Source organism: Somniosus microcephalus, chromosome 28, assembly GCF_052327205.1.
Source record: "Somniosus microcephalus isolate GS21.2 chromosome 28, FLI_Smic_1.0, whole genome shotgun sequence".
NCBI classification, from domain to species: Eukaryota; Metazoa; Chordata; class Chondrichthyes; order Squaliformes; family Somniosidae; genus Somniosus; species Somniosus microcephalus.
In genome coordinates, this window is record NC_141014.1 from 37,599,142 (window position 1) to 37,614,936 (window position 15,795).

The 15,795-nt window shown below is 49.8% G+C and overlaps 1 protein-coding gene across 5 annotated transcripts in view; it reads right to left on the reverse strand.

Moving 5' to 3' along the window:
* Positions 1–15,795, reverse strand: part of ap2a1 (adaptor related protein complex 2 subunit alpha 1) — a 99,070-nt gene that overhangs the window by 51,320 nt on the left and 31,955 nt on the right. For 2 of the 5 annotated variants that reach the window (XM_085969850.1, XM_085969849.1), the window contains exons 13-20: positions 13,959–14,190; positions 12,985–13,152; positions 11,049–11,188; positions 8,637–8,699; positions 6,828–6,905; positions 3,547–3,629; positions 2,718–2,808; positions 820–942 (exon numbers count right to left, since the gene is read on the reverse strand). In XM_085969850.1, coding sequence (XP_085825976.1) covers positions 820–942; positions 2,718–2,808; positions 3,547–3,629; positions 6,828–6,905; positions 8,637–8,699; positions 11,049–11,188; positions 12,985–13,152; positions 13,959–14,190 — 978 coding nt within the window. The remainder of the gene's footprint in view (positions 1–819; positions 943–2,717; positions 2,809–3,546; positions 3,630–6,827; positions 6,906–8,636; positions 8,700–11,048; positions 11,189–12,984; positions 13,153–13,958; positions 14,191–15,795) is intronic. The other 3 variants (XM_085969851.1, XM_085969852.1, XM_085969853.1) reach the window with 3 other exon arrangements.

Genomic DNA, 15,795 nt, shown 5'->3' on the forward strand with positions numbered 1-15,795 from the left:
AACAATTACTCCCAACAATTACTCCCAACAATTACTCCCAACAATTACTCCCAACAATTACTCCCAACAATTACTCCCAACAATTACTCCCAACAATTACTCCCAACAATTACTCCCAACAATTACTCCCAACAATTACTCCCAACAATTACTCCCAACAATTACTCCCAACAATTACTCCCAACAATTACTCCCAACAATTACTCCCAACAATTACTCCCAACAATTACTCCCAACAATTACTCCCAACAATTACTCCCAACAATTACTCCCAACAATTACTCCCAACAATTACTCCCAACAATTACTCCCAACAATTACTCCCAACAATTACTCCCAACAATTACTCCCAACAATTACTCCCAACAATTACTCCCAACAATTACTCCCAACAATTACTCCCAACAATTACTCCCAACAATTACTCCCAACAATTACTCCCAACAATTACTCCCAACAATTACTCCCAACAATTACTCCCAACAATTACTCCCAACAATTACTCCCAACAATTACTCCCAACAATTACTCCCAACAATTACTCCCAACAATTACTCCCAACAATTACTCCCAACAATTACTCCCAACAATTACTCCCAACAATTACTCCCAACAATTACTCCCAACAATTACTCCCAACAATTACTCCCAACAATTACTCCCTTCATTCGCTGTCCAAGTGAGCAGAGGAGCTGCCAGGCTGCTCACAGAGTAGCGCGCGCGAGAGCCAGCGAAAAAGAAAAAAAAGAGTGAGAGTTCAGATGAAAGAGGGTTAGAGGGCGGAGGATATTAGGACCAGCACAAGGCCAAACCCAGTACCTGAACTGAATGTTGAGCTGTGGGGCTTCGGTGAAATCCGACAAGCATTCGATGTTAATCACTTGCTGAACCTGTGCGCCACCTTCCACGATCGGCTCCACGGGTTTGGCCTGGAGATTCAGCTGTGACAACAGTGTTAAAGAGCTTAAGGGACTATTCTATTGTGTGGCACCCATTTTCTTTGCCTCCTCCCCATTTCTCTCCTAAATGCCCCTCGCCCCTCGCTTGGGTACAGTTCTGTGGTCAGTGATTGCCCTCCAGCACCTTGCCAATTGCCCATTCTTCACAGTCGACTGCAGACACGGCACATCGGCAGACTAATCGACGGGAGAACATCAACAGTCAGCCCAGTTGTCTTTGCGCATGTGCGCTCACACACAGACACACGTATATACAGGAAACTTTCGTTTAACCGGAGGTTAAATATCCAGAATGCTCTATCCGCCGGCAAAATTCAGGAGTCGGTTCAGATAAGTTTGTTTGCTTTTCGTTGCTTTTTTTCTCCAGTCCTGGCTCTGCAAGCATCTAGCTGAAGCTGTTGCTTAGCTAGAGACGCTTGCAAGCTGCGCCGACTGTTTTGAAGCACAGGGTTTGTTGCTTCAGACGGAGCTCAGAAGCTCCGTATGTTTTAACATTAGCGCTCGTTTTTCTGGCAATGTTGATCGACCGGCACCAGCTCGGTCCCGTCAGTGCCGGATACCAGAAAGTTTCCTGTACACACAATGATTGGATAAGCAGAAGCAGGAACACCTTGCCCGTTTTCCCTATCTCTCACCCAGCAGCACTAAAGCCAATTGCAACCTCCCTACCGCTAGCCCAGATTCAGATCAGCGAACTCCAAAGGGATTGAACCTGGGTGGCTTCGAGATAGAGGTGTCAGCTGTGGCTCAGTGGGTGGCATTCCCGATTCTCCGAATCAGGTCGAGGGACCAAGTCCCACTCCAGAGACTTGAGCATCAAAATCTAGGCTGACACTCCAATGCAGTGCACGGTCAGTAGGTGCCATCTTCGGATGTGACATTAAACCGAGGCCCTGTCTGCTCTCAGGTGGACGGAAAAGATCCCATGGCCACTATTTGAAGAGGAGTTGGGGAGTGATCCTCAGTGTCCTGGCCAATCTTCCACACAGAGCTGATTTGGGTCTAGGCTGGACCAACACTGAAGGTGTTCAGTGCTGCAGGCGGCAATGCTACTGCAAAATCTCAGCTTCCACACAAAGGCAGGCAGCGTCTATCTACTTAAAGATAGATCAGAGTAAACGCTGCACGGAGAATGTGCTGCTTTTTTGTAGGTGCCATACATCAGATGATTGCCTGTTCAGGTCCAAGAATCATAGAATGAAGCACAGATGGAGGCCATTCGGCCCATCGTGCCTATGCCAGCTCTTTGAACGAGCTCTCCAATTAGTCCCACTCCCCTTGCCCTCTCCCCATAACGCTGCAGATTTTTTCCTTTTCAAGTATTTATCGAATTCCCTTTTGAAATTTAATATTGAATCTTTCAGGTAGTGCATTCCAGATCATAACAACTTACTGTGTAAATAAAAAAGTCTCATCTCCCCTTCGGTTCTTTTGCCAGTTATCTTAAATCTGTGGCTACCGACCCTCCCGCAAGTGGAAACAGTTTCTCCTTATTTATTCTATCAAACCCCCCCATCATAAATCTCCTCTTAAACCTTCTCTGCTCCAAGGAGAATCCCAGCTTCTCCAGTTGTTCCACATAACATAATGGTGGATGTTAAAGATCCCTGTTTAAACAGACGCTTCCGAGAGGCGCGATGCACAATTAGTAATCTTTCCTTTTTGATGTCTTCACTGCACCCCACCCCCCCCAAAGTTGAACAGGAACACACTTCCCAATCAAACTTCTTGCCATGTCGACTGAAAGCAAAAAGGATATCATTCTGCAGCTCGCCAGGGCAGCTGACGTTCAGTGTGAAGTTGAGGAATTGGACGGACGTCTTGTTCCCGAAGAACAGGTACATTCGACCTAGACGTGGAGACACAAGAAAATAAATCAGCACTCGCGCTGGCTGCCCTGCCAAGGCCAGCCAAAACAGTCGGCTTCGAAATTAAAAAGTTTAAAAAAAAATAGGAAATCTAATCTTCTAAATGGAAACGAGGCGCTAGCAATCCACAGAGCAGACAGGCGCCAGGGTTCGGTTCTTGGTCTGTGCCGTGTGTTAGATCTCAAAATGGCATTAAAAAACTGGCCTTAGTGGGGGCATTAAAAAACTGGCCTTAGTGGGGGTGGTTGTCCCAGGAAGCTGTACCCTGGGGTGGAGGTTGGGGTGAGCAGTCGCGTCAGGGCTCCCGCCCCCACCCCCCTCCCGATCAATATCCAGCAAGTCTTGCTGCGAACCGCGTGTGTGCGTACGTGCGTGTGTGGACGTCAGGTTGAGGGCAGGATCCGGCTTGGACTGCGATGCCTTCGGTGGCGAATAGCCGGTCGAGAACTCACGACCCAGGCTCGCGGACGAAGGGCTGCTGGGTGCTCATATGGGGAGCAAGCTGCAGCAAGCCCAGCACTTTTGGGGAAAAAAAGAGAAAAGCTGCCGAAGGGGGAAAAAAAAACCACTCAACAGGGATTGAAACTAAAAAAAAGGATTTCAAAATGGCGGTAGCGGATTCTGCGTGCCAGCAACAACTGCGAGCGCGGGTCCCTGAAGTTGCAATTTTATTCTGACTGAGGCCCGGCAATCTGAAGCAAAAGGCAAGAGTCACTCACCCAGATTCTGTCGGTATTCCGACTTTATTCCGATCTGCAGAAGCTGGTTTTCAAACAGGACCCCGTTGTTTTTGCAGACGAACCTATATCAGTGGTGGGGGGTGGGGGGAGGAGGGGTGGACAGACAGCAAGCAAAAGATCAGCCCGACAGTGGGCAAGCAGCGTTTACATCTACAACCAGGACAGACGCGATGGGCCGAATGGCCTCCTCCTGTGCTGTACATTTCTGTGGTTCAATGATAACACGCCAGTGGGAACGGTAGCCACTGAAAGGCTCATCCGAGACCTGCGCCGTCACTTGCATTTTGGCACCAAAACACACACACAAAAAAAATCAGTGTTAACACTCTTAACTCCTCAAATCACTCCCACCAGTGGTGAATCCAACACCAAGAGCACGTCACAGCTTAAAGTGCTCCCTTCAGATGCAACCCAAGCTGGGAAGGACAGCATCTATTACTGCACTGTTGGGCAACGTTTCCTCATTTTGTTTTTGGTGCACGGTCCCTTTAAGTGGTTGTGCGGCCCATTGGCGGGTTTCTCCCATATAAAAGCCGGCGAGTGACCTGCACTGGGCCTCCAGAGCTTCGCGCAGCTTAGTGGGAACATTGCTGCTGGGCGATTCACACAGTTCAAGAGAACAAAGTGTGGGCAATTCAGACACTGAAGTCTTACTGAAATCCCAGTGACAACACTGCAGACTCATTCTCAACTGCAACCCAGATTTTTTTTTTGGGGGGGGGGGGGGGCGGGGAAGAAATAAAATCCAAAAAAAGAAAAAAAAAGTCTGCCCTCCCACTTGTATGTCTGCACCGAGCGGTGAGCTTCTCACGGGAGGGCAGCGGGCAAAGGCCAGGGTCACCTCGCAGTCGCGTGGCGTCAACCGCTGCCGCCTGCCACAGGTCGAGGCCCCGGCTTCAAAACCCGACACACACTGCCCGCCGTGTAGCACGATGCACACACACTGCCCGCCTCTCCGAGCGTGTTTACAGTCTGCTGAGCTTCGGTGCGAGTGTGCAACCCTACTAATATTTAACCAGTCGCTTGCTCCACAGTCCAGGTCGCAGAGAATCAGAAATTTCAGCACGTGGTGGGGGGGGGGGGGCAGCTGTTCGGTGACTTGTCCCCGTGCTGACTTCCTCGCTGCAGCCACCGCCCCATTTCCCTGCTCCTTAATGCCTTCAAATATTTATCCAATTCCCTCATAAATGCTGCGATCGACTTTGCTTCAGTGGCCCCTTGTGTGTTAATGTGTTCCACATTCTAATAACCCTGGAGTTAAAACATTCCAACTTCCCCCTTTATACATCTGGTACTAATCCTAAATTCATACCCACCTGATTAAGTTACAACATGGAAACAGGCCATTCGGTCCACCTAGTCTATGTTATTGGCATTAATTCACTGACCTGTGCAAATAACCTTTCACCAATGTCCCCTCTAATTGTTCCCCCCCCCCCCACCGTGTGCAGTCATTTTAAATCTTTTCCAGCACCAACGGCTTGTGAGTGGCCAGCGCGGGACCTCCCGAGCGATCACTTAGGGGGAACATTGCCTTTCACCTTCTCAAAGCTCTTCTAAACGATGAGCCTTCCTACCAGGTCCACCCACCCCCCGCCTCTACTCCAGCGAATACAGTCCTAGCTTTTCCCAGTCGCTCATCCCTGGTACCTTCCGAATGAATCTACACTGCCTCTTTCCATGGCTCCAAGACTCTCCTCTATGAACGGGATGCTCATTACTAACTCCAACTGTAGCCTTTATGTAGCAGGAGGAAAGAAAAAAAAAAGCTGGTGAAACTGTAGGTTTAAAACATCGTAAAGGACCCCAAATCAGAAATCAAAATGACTCCTAATCCGATTGACTTGATGTCTTTTGTCAGCTGAGGGTCGCATTACCACCATTAACCAGCAGGTGGTAGTAATGTGCCCTGCAATCCACTTGAGTGAACAGAGGAGCACAATAGTTACACACACAGGATTTCTGCCCTCCCTCTGTTGGTGAGACGCTTCCTCGCCATTTAAGCAACCGATAAACCCGCAGGATGAACACCGGGTGACGCCAATTGTCCTCATGCCAAATGCTCCACCTCCACTTAGCGATCTGGCAAGAACACACAGTTGCCCACCTGAGCGAGGCCAGGGCACCGGAGTGCCATGCAACCAGCGACACCAGCTTTTGCCAAGTGGGAAACCAGACCGGGGGGGCGGGGGGGGCAAGAGATGGGGGCTGGTGTCGCGGCTCGAGCTCAGGTTTGCTTGGCTGCTGCTGCTGAAAAAACCATTCTCTCGTTAACTGACACCCCGAGACACAAGTGGAATCGTGGGACTGTACAGCGCTGAGGGAGGCCACTCGGCCCATCGCACCGGCTCACAGGGAACAGGAGGAGGCCATTCAGCCCCTCGAGCCTGTTCCGCCGTTCAGTTAGATCATGGCTGATCTGGATCTTAACTCCATCTACCCGCCTTGGTTCCGAAACCCCTCAATACCTTCGCCTAACAAAAATCAATCAATCTCAGTTTTGAAATTTTCAATTGACCCCCCCCCCCCCCCGGCCTCAACAGCCTTTTGGGGGAGAGAGTTCCAGATTTCCACCACCCTTTGTGTGAAGAAGTGCTTCCTGACATCACCCCTGAACGGCCTGGCTCTAATTTTAAGGTTTTGCCCCCTTGTTCTGGATTCACCCCCCACCAGAGGAAATAGTTTCTCTCTCTCTCTACCCTGTCGAATCCAATCATCTTAAACACCTCAATTAGATCACCTCTTAGTCTTCTATATTCAAGGGAATAGAATCCCAATCTTCAATTTTAATCCTTTAGCCCCGGTAACATTCTGGTGAATCTGCGCTGCCCCCACTCCAAGGCCGATATATCCTCCCCGAGGTGAGGAGCCCAGAACTGAACGCAGTGACTCCAAGTGGCTCTCTCTGGGGGGAAAGAGCGAGCTCGTTTAGTCTTGCTTCCCTGTGGGGGAAGAGTGCAAAGTTCAGTCCTGCATTTCAGAAATGTCAAGGCAAGTCGCTGGCTTAAAACTAAAACAAAAAAAAAATAAATCCGACTGCCTGGTCCAAAAAAAAAAATCAACTCTGGACACTCAGTGACCAGCTGGCGCGGACTCCAGGTGCTGAGCCGCATAATCTACAGTGGAGGGAGAGGGGGGGCTACCCTTAAACAAAAAAATCCACACACATTATCCACTGAATTGCTTTTAAAGCACCTAGACGCCCATTTAAAAAAAAAAAAGCAACCTGAAGCAGACCGAAAGCGAAGTAACCTCCTTACTTGTTGAGGAGCTCGTCAGCATCAGGTACGGGCAAAGCAGGGTCCTCAGAGCCAGCAGCAGGTACAGCCGTAACAGCGCTGAGGGATGGAGAGAGTGCGAGAGAGAGAAAAAAAAGAGAGAATGAGGCACAGGGAGAGAGAGAGGGACAGAGAGAGAGGATTAGAGGGACGAGGAATAATTGGGGGGGGGGGGGGGGAGGGGGGGGGGGAGAAAACACAGCACACACACCACAATTCTGTTACCAATGCCATTCGGAGAACAAAACAAGCAGCAACAAATGCTTTTGTAAACACTTTTGTTAAAATCGAGTAGGAAAAAAATGTTTTAAAGTATTAAGAGACTGAACTGTTAATCTTACAGGAAGGAGATTGCATGCACCTTAACCCCCAAGCCAGGTAAAATAATAAAAACAACGCATGCTGGATAAAGTTTAATTACAGCACTGACATCTTACACACACACACAAGCAGAGAGAGACACATGCACGCACACACAGGCAGAGAGAGACTCACACACTCGTCTCTTTCCCTAAGAGGTAGCGACTCTTTCTGGAGTATCGCTGCCCGCCCTCTGCTGCCTCTCCCAGCAGGCCAGACGGCAAATGCCGAAAGGCAATCCGACCACCGGAGGCATCATGGCCAAGCCCAATGCTGTCCTCTTTGTGCGCGTGGACACGCCCACTCACTTACTAGCACAAGTCACTGGGCAGCAACCAGGAATCCTCTCCCAATTTTGCTCTCCCGCCTTGGCAGACATCGAGACCAGATGCAGGGCCCCAACTTCCTTCCTCGATATCCTCATCTCCTGAACCAAGTGTTGAGATACGACTACACAGATATCTCACCCAGCTTTTTATATGCAAGCCTAGACAGCAAGCCATACCAAATCATTTCATTCTGGAGCCCACACAAGAGCCACACCAGTCACTAACTAGCGCACTCCGTGCCATTTAACGTTGGATCAGATTAAAAACCTCACACAGAACCGAAGAGAACCCGGCTTCACTCGAGTCGCCTCGACAAGGCATGTGGAGGGGAGGGGAAGGGAGGGCATTCCCGAGCTGCCGCATACAGACGCACACGCCCAAACACAAACAGGGACCACATCAACCTGGGCAATCCAACACAATCCTCTTGTTATTTCACAGGAAATATATAATGCATATTTAGAGACAAGTGGCTTGAAATCTCACTGCATAACAGTGAACACCCGTTTTCAACAAACAAGATTATTTTATTCATTCGTAGGATGTGGGCATGACTGGCAAGGCTGGCATTTATTGCCCATCCCTAGTTACACCGGAGGGGCTCACTGGGCCACTTCAGAGGTCAGTCACGAGTCAACCACATTGGCGTGGGGACTGGAGTCACGTATAGGCCCAGACCGGGCAAGGTCGGCAGGTTTCCTTCCCCGACGGACGTTAGTGAAACAGTTGGGATTTTAGTTACTAGTCCAATCAGACAACCACTGCACGTCACTAACATATAGGAACATATTAACAAGTTCCTGTGAAATTCCTGTGTGCCATCTTAAAAAAAGTGAACACCCATTTTGAACTGATATTTAAAGACAAAAAAAAATGCCACAAATGTTAACAGGCGATTTGTTTTATAATTAAAAAGGTATTTCTTCTGCCTCGACACTTTCCACCACTAGAGCCAAGCTGAAATGCAGGAGGGAGTTATATATGCTGTATATATTTGGGAAGTAAAACAACAATTTTTTTTTGTGGAGCCTGGACTGCTTCGGAGCAGGGAGGGGGGTGGGGTTCCGGACAGTCCAACTCCACGCAGTAATACACAGCTTACTCTGGACCCAGGGCTGCATCCACCAGCAGCGATGCAGGGCCTTCGCCCGGCAGATCCAAGCTTCTGCACCGTTCCAGATCACAGGCAAGCGTGCATTGAGGAACAGAGAAAAAGGAGAAAAACCAGATCACAATGCAGCCATTGATGCAAGAAAACTACTAGGCACTTGGTCTAAGCGTTAAACAAAGCTTTAATCAACTGTTTTACAACATGGAGGTCTAGTTGTGTCCTTCACTAGTTCCTGTTAAGAATGTCCTGCGCAAGCTGGGCCCGTGCCCAAGTATTTATACTCTCCCTGGACAGCACCACCCGCAGGCCGCCCAGTACTATTTCATAAGTCTTTCTTTCATGAATGACTGATTCATGTCAGCCGCTACTCAAAGAACAAGTCACAAGGTTTTATATATATATATATATATATAATAAAGTTTCGGCAATTTGAGCGCATCGAGACGAGGGACGCTCGTGTCGGGGAAGGTTAACACCCACTCGTTTTGAGCACTCGGCACCAGGTGCTCCCAGGTCAGACTCGATGTGGAGCAAAGATCCCCCTACACTTCCCCTTCAAGCACTCCCGACTCACGTGCTGCACAGTGAAGATACAGAGTAAAGTTCTCTCTGCGCTAACCCACCTCGACCACAAGTGCAGAGAAGGTTCACTAGGTTGATTCCTGGGATGAAGGGGTTGACGTATGACAAAAGGTTGAGCAGGTTGGGCCTATACTCATTGGAGTTTAGAAGAATGAGAGGGGATCTTATTGAAACATATTGACAGGGTGGATGCCGAGAGGATGTTTCCCCTCGTGGGGGAATCTAGAACGAGGGGGCATAGTTTCAGAATAAGGGGTCGCCCATTTAAGACGGAGATGAGGAGGAATTTCTTCTCTCAGAGGGTCGTGAATCTTTGGAATTCTCGACCCGAGAGAGCTGTGGAGGCGGAGTCAGTGAATATATTCAAGGCGGAGATAGACAGACATTTGAGCAACAGGGGAGTCGAGGGTTATGGGGAGAGAGCGGGAAAGCGGAGTTGAGGCCAAGATTGGATCAGCCATGATCTTATTGAATGGCGGAGCAGGCTCGAGGGGCCGAATCCTGCTCCTATCTTCTATGTTTCTATGTTTGGTCTAGGTTAGATTTGTACTCTGGTCCCAGAGGTGAAAGGAGTCCCAGTACCCCGGCCACACTCTTGATTTCAAAGGCCTTTAATTTAAATACTATTACACACAGAGCAAAAAAACACGGATAACACCCGACGTGTTAGCCGTTGCTAGAAAATTGGCCGCTGATGAGGGAGAAAGGGGAGTCCGAACATCCTTTCTCGCCTCTGCGACCAAAGTTCAAATCCAACCCAGACAGCGTGAATCTCGCTGTGTGACAGCTACAAGGGCTCAAGATGGAACGAGTTTGGGAGGAGACTTGATCCCCTTCAGATTCTGGCCGCCACATTTGAAGTTAGCTGCTATCTGTTGAAGGGAATCTCTGCCGTGCACAGGCCCTTTGAAAACTCCGTAAGCGAAACAGGATAGAAAGAGGAAAACCTCGCCGATTTTTTCAAATTGAAAAGGTGAAGCAAGTGTTTTTACCAACACTGATTAAGCGCCTAAATAAAAATAAAACTTTTGGGTTTTAGTTTTTCCCACTCAAGCAGCCCTTTTCCTTTGTGAGCAGAGAGGAAAAGAAGGAATACCGGCTTGGGGTTTAGTTATTTGGGACTGGATGACCAATCGTCGGCAGTTCTCACTCCAGCCACAGGGTGGAGCACCTTGTGGCAAAGCACTCACTTCACAAAGGGGCGATGGATGAGCAGGCAACAGACTAGCCCTGTCTTGCTCAAATCTCCACCCTTCTGGCGACTAACCACCATCGACAATAATTGGGGGAGCGAGCCAAGGCTCAAGGACGGCTTGAAAGGGAGGGTGCAGATTTTTTTTCCCAAAAAGTACTTTATCAATCAGGAAAATAAAATGTATACAGATATTTTCAGGATAACCCTCTCCCTATCTTTCCCCCGCCCCCACCCCTCAGCGTACCCTGGCAGCTGCGCACTTTCCTGGGGCAAAGCAGCTCTAGCTTGACTCTCCGGCCTGCCCAGACATCCCCAGCACGGCCCAACGGAGAGGGGAAACCCCGAGCTGGCGAGTCACACAGTGGAACGGTCGGATAAAAAAAATACACGTCCCACAAGAATTTTCTAAATAATAACAAAAAAAATACATGTACTTTGATCAAAAACTGTCCTGGAGATGTCCTGAAGAAATGGCGTCAGAGCGCTCGAAGTATGACCGCTACAGAAACGCACCGCGATCCGGTATGCTGGTTGGATCGCGATTACTTTGCACCCAAGTTGCAAACCCCCCCTCAACCCAACCCAACCCCGCGAGACTGGCGACTGACAGCATGCTGCCTGCTTACCGGGAGAAGTTGTCTTCGGATCCGGGGGCCAGAGCACCGGTGGCGGGCAAGGCATCGGAAAACACGTCCACCAATAGGCTGCCTCCGCCGGCGGGGGCGCTCTTCAGACCCAGGAGGTCAGCGGAAGGGGAGGGAGTGGACTGGAGGAGAGAAGCAGAGCACAGGGTAGAATGGGCAGAAATCACCTCGCCAACTTACAGTACGACATTTATATTAAAAAAAAACACAACACAATGGCCACGAGCGGCTGCTTCGCCTTGTCTGGAACACCTTGTAGAACCACCAGAGGACACGGCCTGCGCTCGAAGGGGGATAAACTCAAAAACGAATCCGCGGAAACGTTGTTTCAGTGAGCAAGCGGTCAGTCTATGGAACAGGCTCCCCGGGGAGACGGTGGAAGCAGTTAGCGTCGATTCATTCAAATGCAAGAGAGACAGATTTCTTTCGGGAAATAACATTTTGTTCTCCAGTATCTGAGTAATTGGAGACATGCCGTGTGGGGAGTGCGGCGTGCTCGGGAGGAACAGGTGACTTTGGACCTCTGGTTCCCCAAAGCTCTCCACCACTGGGGGTTTTCCTCGCCTCGTGTCTGGGTCTGTTGTAGACTCACTGATAGAGATCGATCGCTGTGATTGATCAACAACTCCATTATCGTTGGATCATGGGACTCCCAGGATGGGAGAAGGCGAACTAGATGGACCGTGGTCTTCTCGTCCAGCAGTTCCTCGGCTCCGATGGCCAAGTTGCTGAAGTGATTCCTGGAATCTGTAAGCTCATATCCCAGCCCGTCAGTGTCCTGAGAAATTCCAACTCTGTTTTTTAAAACAGGGTTTATCCACACTTGTTCTTTAAAAAGAATACTTAGATGCACAGAAAACACTCAGCCGGTCTGGCCGCATCTGTGGCGAGACCAAACAAATTAATGTTTCAGGCATGAATCTAATTCTGATGAAGGGCCCGTACCCGTTAACTTGTCTGTTCGGTTTTTGTTTCAGATTTTTCAGAATCTGCAGCATTTCGCGGTTTTGCACGTAGGTGCGCCCGGGCAAGGTTCCTTTTTCTGCTCATGATGCGGTCTCCTCTACGTTAGGGAGACCAAACGCAGATTGGGCGACCGCTTTGCGGAACACCTCCGTTCAGTCCGCAAGAGTGACCCCGAGCTTCCGGTCGCCTGTCACTTTAATTCTCCGCTCCACTCCCACTCTGACCTCGGCCTCTTGCATTGTTCCAACGAAGCTCAACGTAAGCTCGAGGAACAGCAGCTCATCTTTCAATTAGGCACTTTACAGCCTTCTGGACTCAACATCGAGTTCAACAATTTCAGACTATAAATTGGCCCCTGTAGTTCTTTATTTTTCTCTTGTTTCCTCACATGGTAACTGTTAATGTTGCTGCCATCATCGTCCACACATCTAGAGCCATCTTTTGTTTCTTAACTTGTCCCATGACCTCTCCTTTTGCCTTACACCATCATCCCTTTTGTCAGTCAATCTCTCCTGCCTTCCATCCTGTCACACACCTTCCCTTTGTTCTTTCCTCCCCGCCCCTGCTCAAAAATCTCTTCCCTAACCTTTTCCAGTTCTGACGAAGGGGTCGACCCGAAACGTTGAGACTGTTTCTCTCTCCTCGATGCTGCCTGACCTGCTGAGTGTTACCAGCACTTTCTGTTGTTATTCCTTTTCCTGTATTGTTTCATTCCTTCCTTGCACACCTGGTCCCTAGTGTGGGCTGTTTCCATACCACTGCATTTAAGACGGCACCTCTAACAGTGCGGCCCTCCCTCAGTACTGCACTGGGAGTGTCAGCCTGGATTCTGTGCCCAGGTCCCTGGAGTGGGACTTGAACCCGTGACCTTGTGATTAGGAGGGGAGTGTGCCAAGGCCGCCATCACTGCAGCATCCAATACAGGCTATCTATCCACCAATACCGTACTCACCACCGTGCTGGCATTCGCGGCAGGCTCGACGCCACCGTTGACCTCCGTTTGTTCCTTCTTCCCTTCCTCCATGTCCGTCACTGTGCCTGGTCCCTTCTTCTTCTTGAGCTTGGCGAGGATGGAGGATTCCCGCTCGGGGAACGGGGGCATCTCTTCCAGGACAGTGGCCTGTGGAGGGGTGGGGAGAGAGAGGGGGAGAGAGAAGGAGAGAGAGAGAGAGAGAGAGAGAGAGAGAGAGAGAAAGAGAGAGAGAAAGAAAAAGAGAGAAAAAAAGAGAAAGAGAGAAATGTGAGTTACTTGAGCTGGGGCTGAACTCTGAAAGTAGACCATGTCTCCTCCACCCCTCTCCCTCTTGCCGAGATACAGTTCCATAGGTACCGGCAGTCCTCGGGTACCTTTACCCAAATCATCAATTTAGGGTGGTGCATCTTTGGAATTCTCTACCCGAGGGCTGTGCATGCTCAGTCATTGATTATATTCAAGGCTGAGATCGATAGATTTTTGTACTCTAGGGGAATCAAGGGATATGGCGATCAGGCGGGAAAGTGGAGTTGAGGTCGAAGATCAGCCTTGATCTTATTGAATGGCGGAGCAGGCTCGAGGGCTGTATGGCCGACTCCCGCTATGATTTTTTATGTTCGCAAGTGAGCACCTAGAGTGTTGACGGACTCTTACCATGGAGGCCCTGATCTTTCCATCGGAGCTCATTACAAAGCAATAAGAGGGAACCTCAGTTGAGACAAAATGTCGCTCCCTGACTACGGCCCCAGCGGAGAGCAGCTTACTCCGCACAGATCAGGAATCAAACTTGGGACCTTTAGTTTGTACGGCGCTCACTTTACCAACAGTGCGCAAATTGCTGCCGCATTTAAGCGTCTCAAACCCACAAGTCCCACTCCAGAAACAGTTTCTCTGTTATCTACCCCGTAACATTTCAGAAGCGGCAAGTCTCGGGACTCGGGCCTTGTACGTACCAGAACGTCGGTGCTGGCAATGGAGCTGAGCTTTAGGTACTCAACGGCTCGCTGCTGTAGCTCCACGTCCGAGTTTCGGAGCTGGCTGTCACTGCGCAGCACGTCCTGGATGGTGGCCTTGGTCTCGGGGAAGAGGTTGACGAATTTGATGTAAGAGGAGAGCAGCAGAGCGCGGGTCGGAACACTGCACAAGTGGAACTTGGAATGTAGCAGGTTGAACTGAACCAAGGGGCTGGAAAGACAGGTAGCCGGGGTGTGGGGGGGAGAAAAAACAAGCTCATTAGAAATAATCACACACAAGCATACGAAAAATGACGAGTCAGAAAAAGACCAGCTGGTTCATTGAGGCCTGCCCCATACGGTATCATGGTTCACAACGGCCCTGTCGTCAGCAGCCAGCTGCCAAACCTGCAACCTCCACCACCTAGAATGACAAAGGCAGCAGGTGCACGGGAACACCGTCACCTCCAAGTTCCCCTCCACCAACTCGACTTGGGAGACATAAATCGGCTGTTCCTTCATCGTCGCTGGGTCAAAATCCTGGAACTCCCTCCCTAACAGCACCGAGAGCACCTTCACCACACGGACTGCAGCGGTTCACGAAGGAGGCGGCGCACCACCACCTTCGAGGGCAATTTTTTTTTTTTTTTTTTTTAAATTCGCTTATGGGATCTGGGCGTCGCTGGCGAGGCCCAGCATTTATTGCCCATCCCTAATTGCCCTCGAGATGGTGGTGGTGAGCCGACTTCTTGAACCGCTGCAGTCCGTGTGGTGAAGGTGCTCCAACAGTGCTGTTAGGGAGGGAGTTCCAGGATTTTGACCCAGCGACGATGAAGGAACGGCCGATATATTTCCAAGTCAGGATGGTGTGAGATTTAGGGGGAACTTGGAGGTGGTGGTGTTCCCATGCGTCTGCTGCCCTTGTCCTTCGAGGTGGCAGAGGTCGCGGGTTTGGGAGGTGCTGCCGAAGAAGCCTTGGCGAGTTGCTGCAGTGCATCTTGTAGATGGTACACACTGCAGCCACGGGGGTGGAGGGAGTGAATGTTGAAGGTGGTGGATGGGGTGCCGATCAAGCGGGCTGCTTTGTCCTGGATGGTGTCGAGCTTTGAGTGTTGTTGGAGCTGCACTCATCCAGGCAAGTGGAGAGTATTCCATCACACTCCTGACTTGTGCCTTGTAGATGGCGGAAATGCTTTGGGGAGTCAGGAGGTGAGACACTTGCCGCAGAATACCCGGCCTCTGACCTGCAATTAGGGAACGGGCAATAAATGCCGGCCTTACCAGCGATGCCCACATCCAGAGAATCTTTTATTTATTTTTTTAAATGTCCTGGGAGAGAGGCCAAAAAAGCCCAGACAAGTTGTTGCATTTCCCTCTAGCTATTCTGTAAAACACACCATCACCACTGCATTTAGTGTGCCAATACACTGCAGGGAGAAGGGAATAAAGAAATTGCACTTCAGCCAGTCCACCGCTTGCTCATTACTCTCAATTCATCACCAGTGGGCTGTAGGAAAAATCCCACTTAACACAACACACTTTAATGTTGCGTCAATACGCTGCCTGCGTAAAATAAAAACAAAGATGCAATGAAACAAACTGCAGGTGAGTCAGCATCCGAAGAGACATTTTGGTGTATGCCCTTCATCAGAACAAAGAGACATGAAATGGCTGATCGCCAATGTGCAAACAATTCGACAATATTTTTCAATGAGTAGCGTGTAGAGGGGTGGGGCACATGGATCCTGCCCCAAGTTTACACAAGACAGGCGCACGGGAACACCACCGCCTCCGAGTCACACACCATCCCGACTTGGAAATATATCGGCCGTTCCTT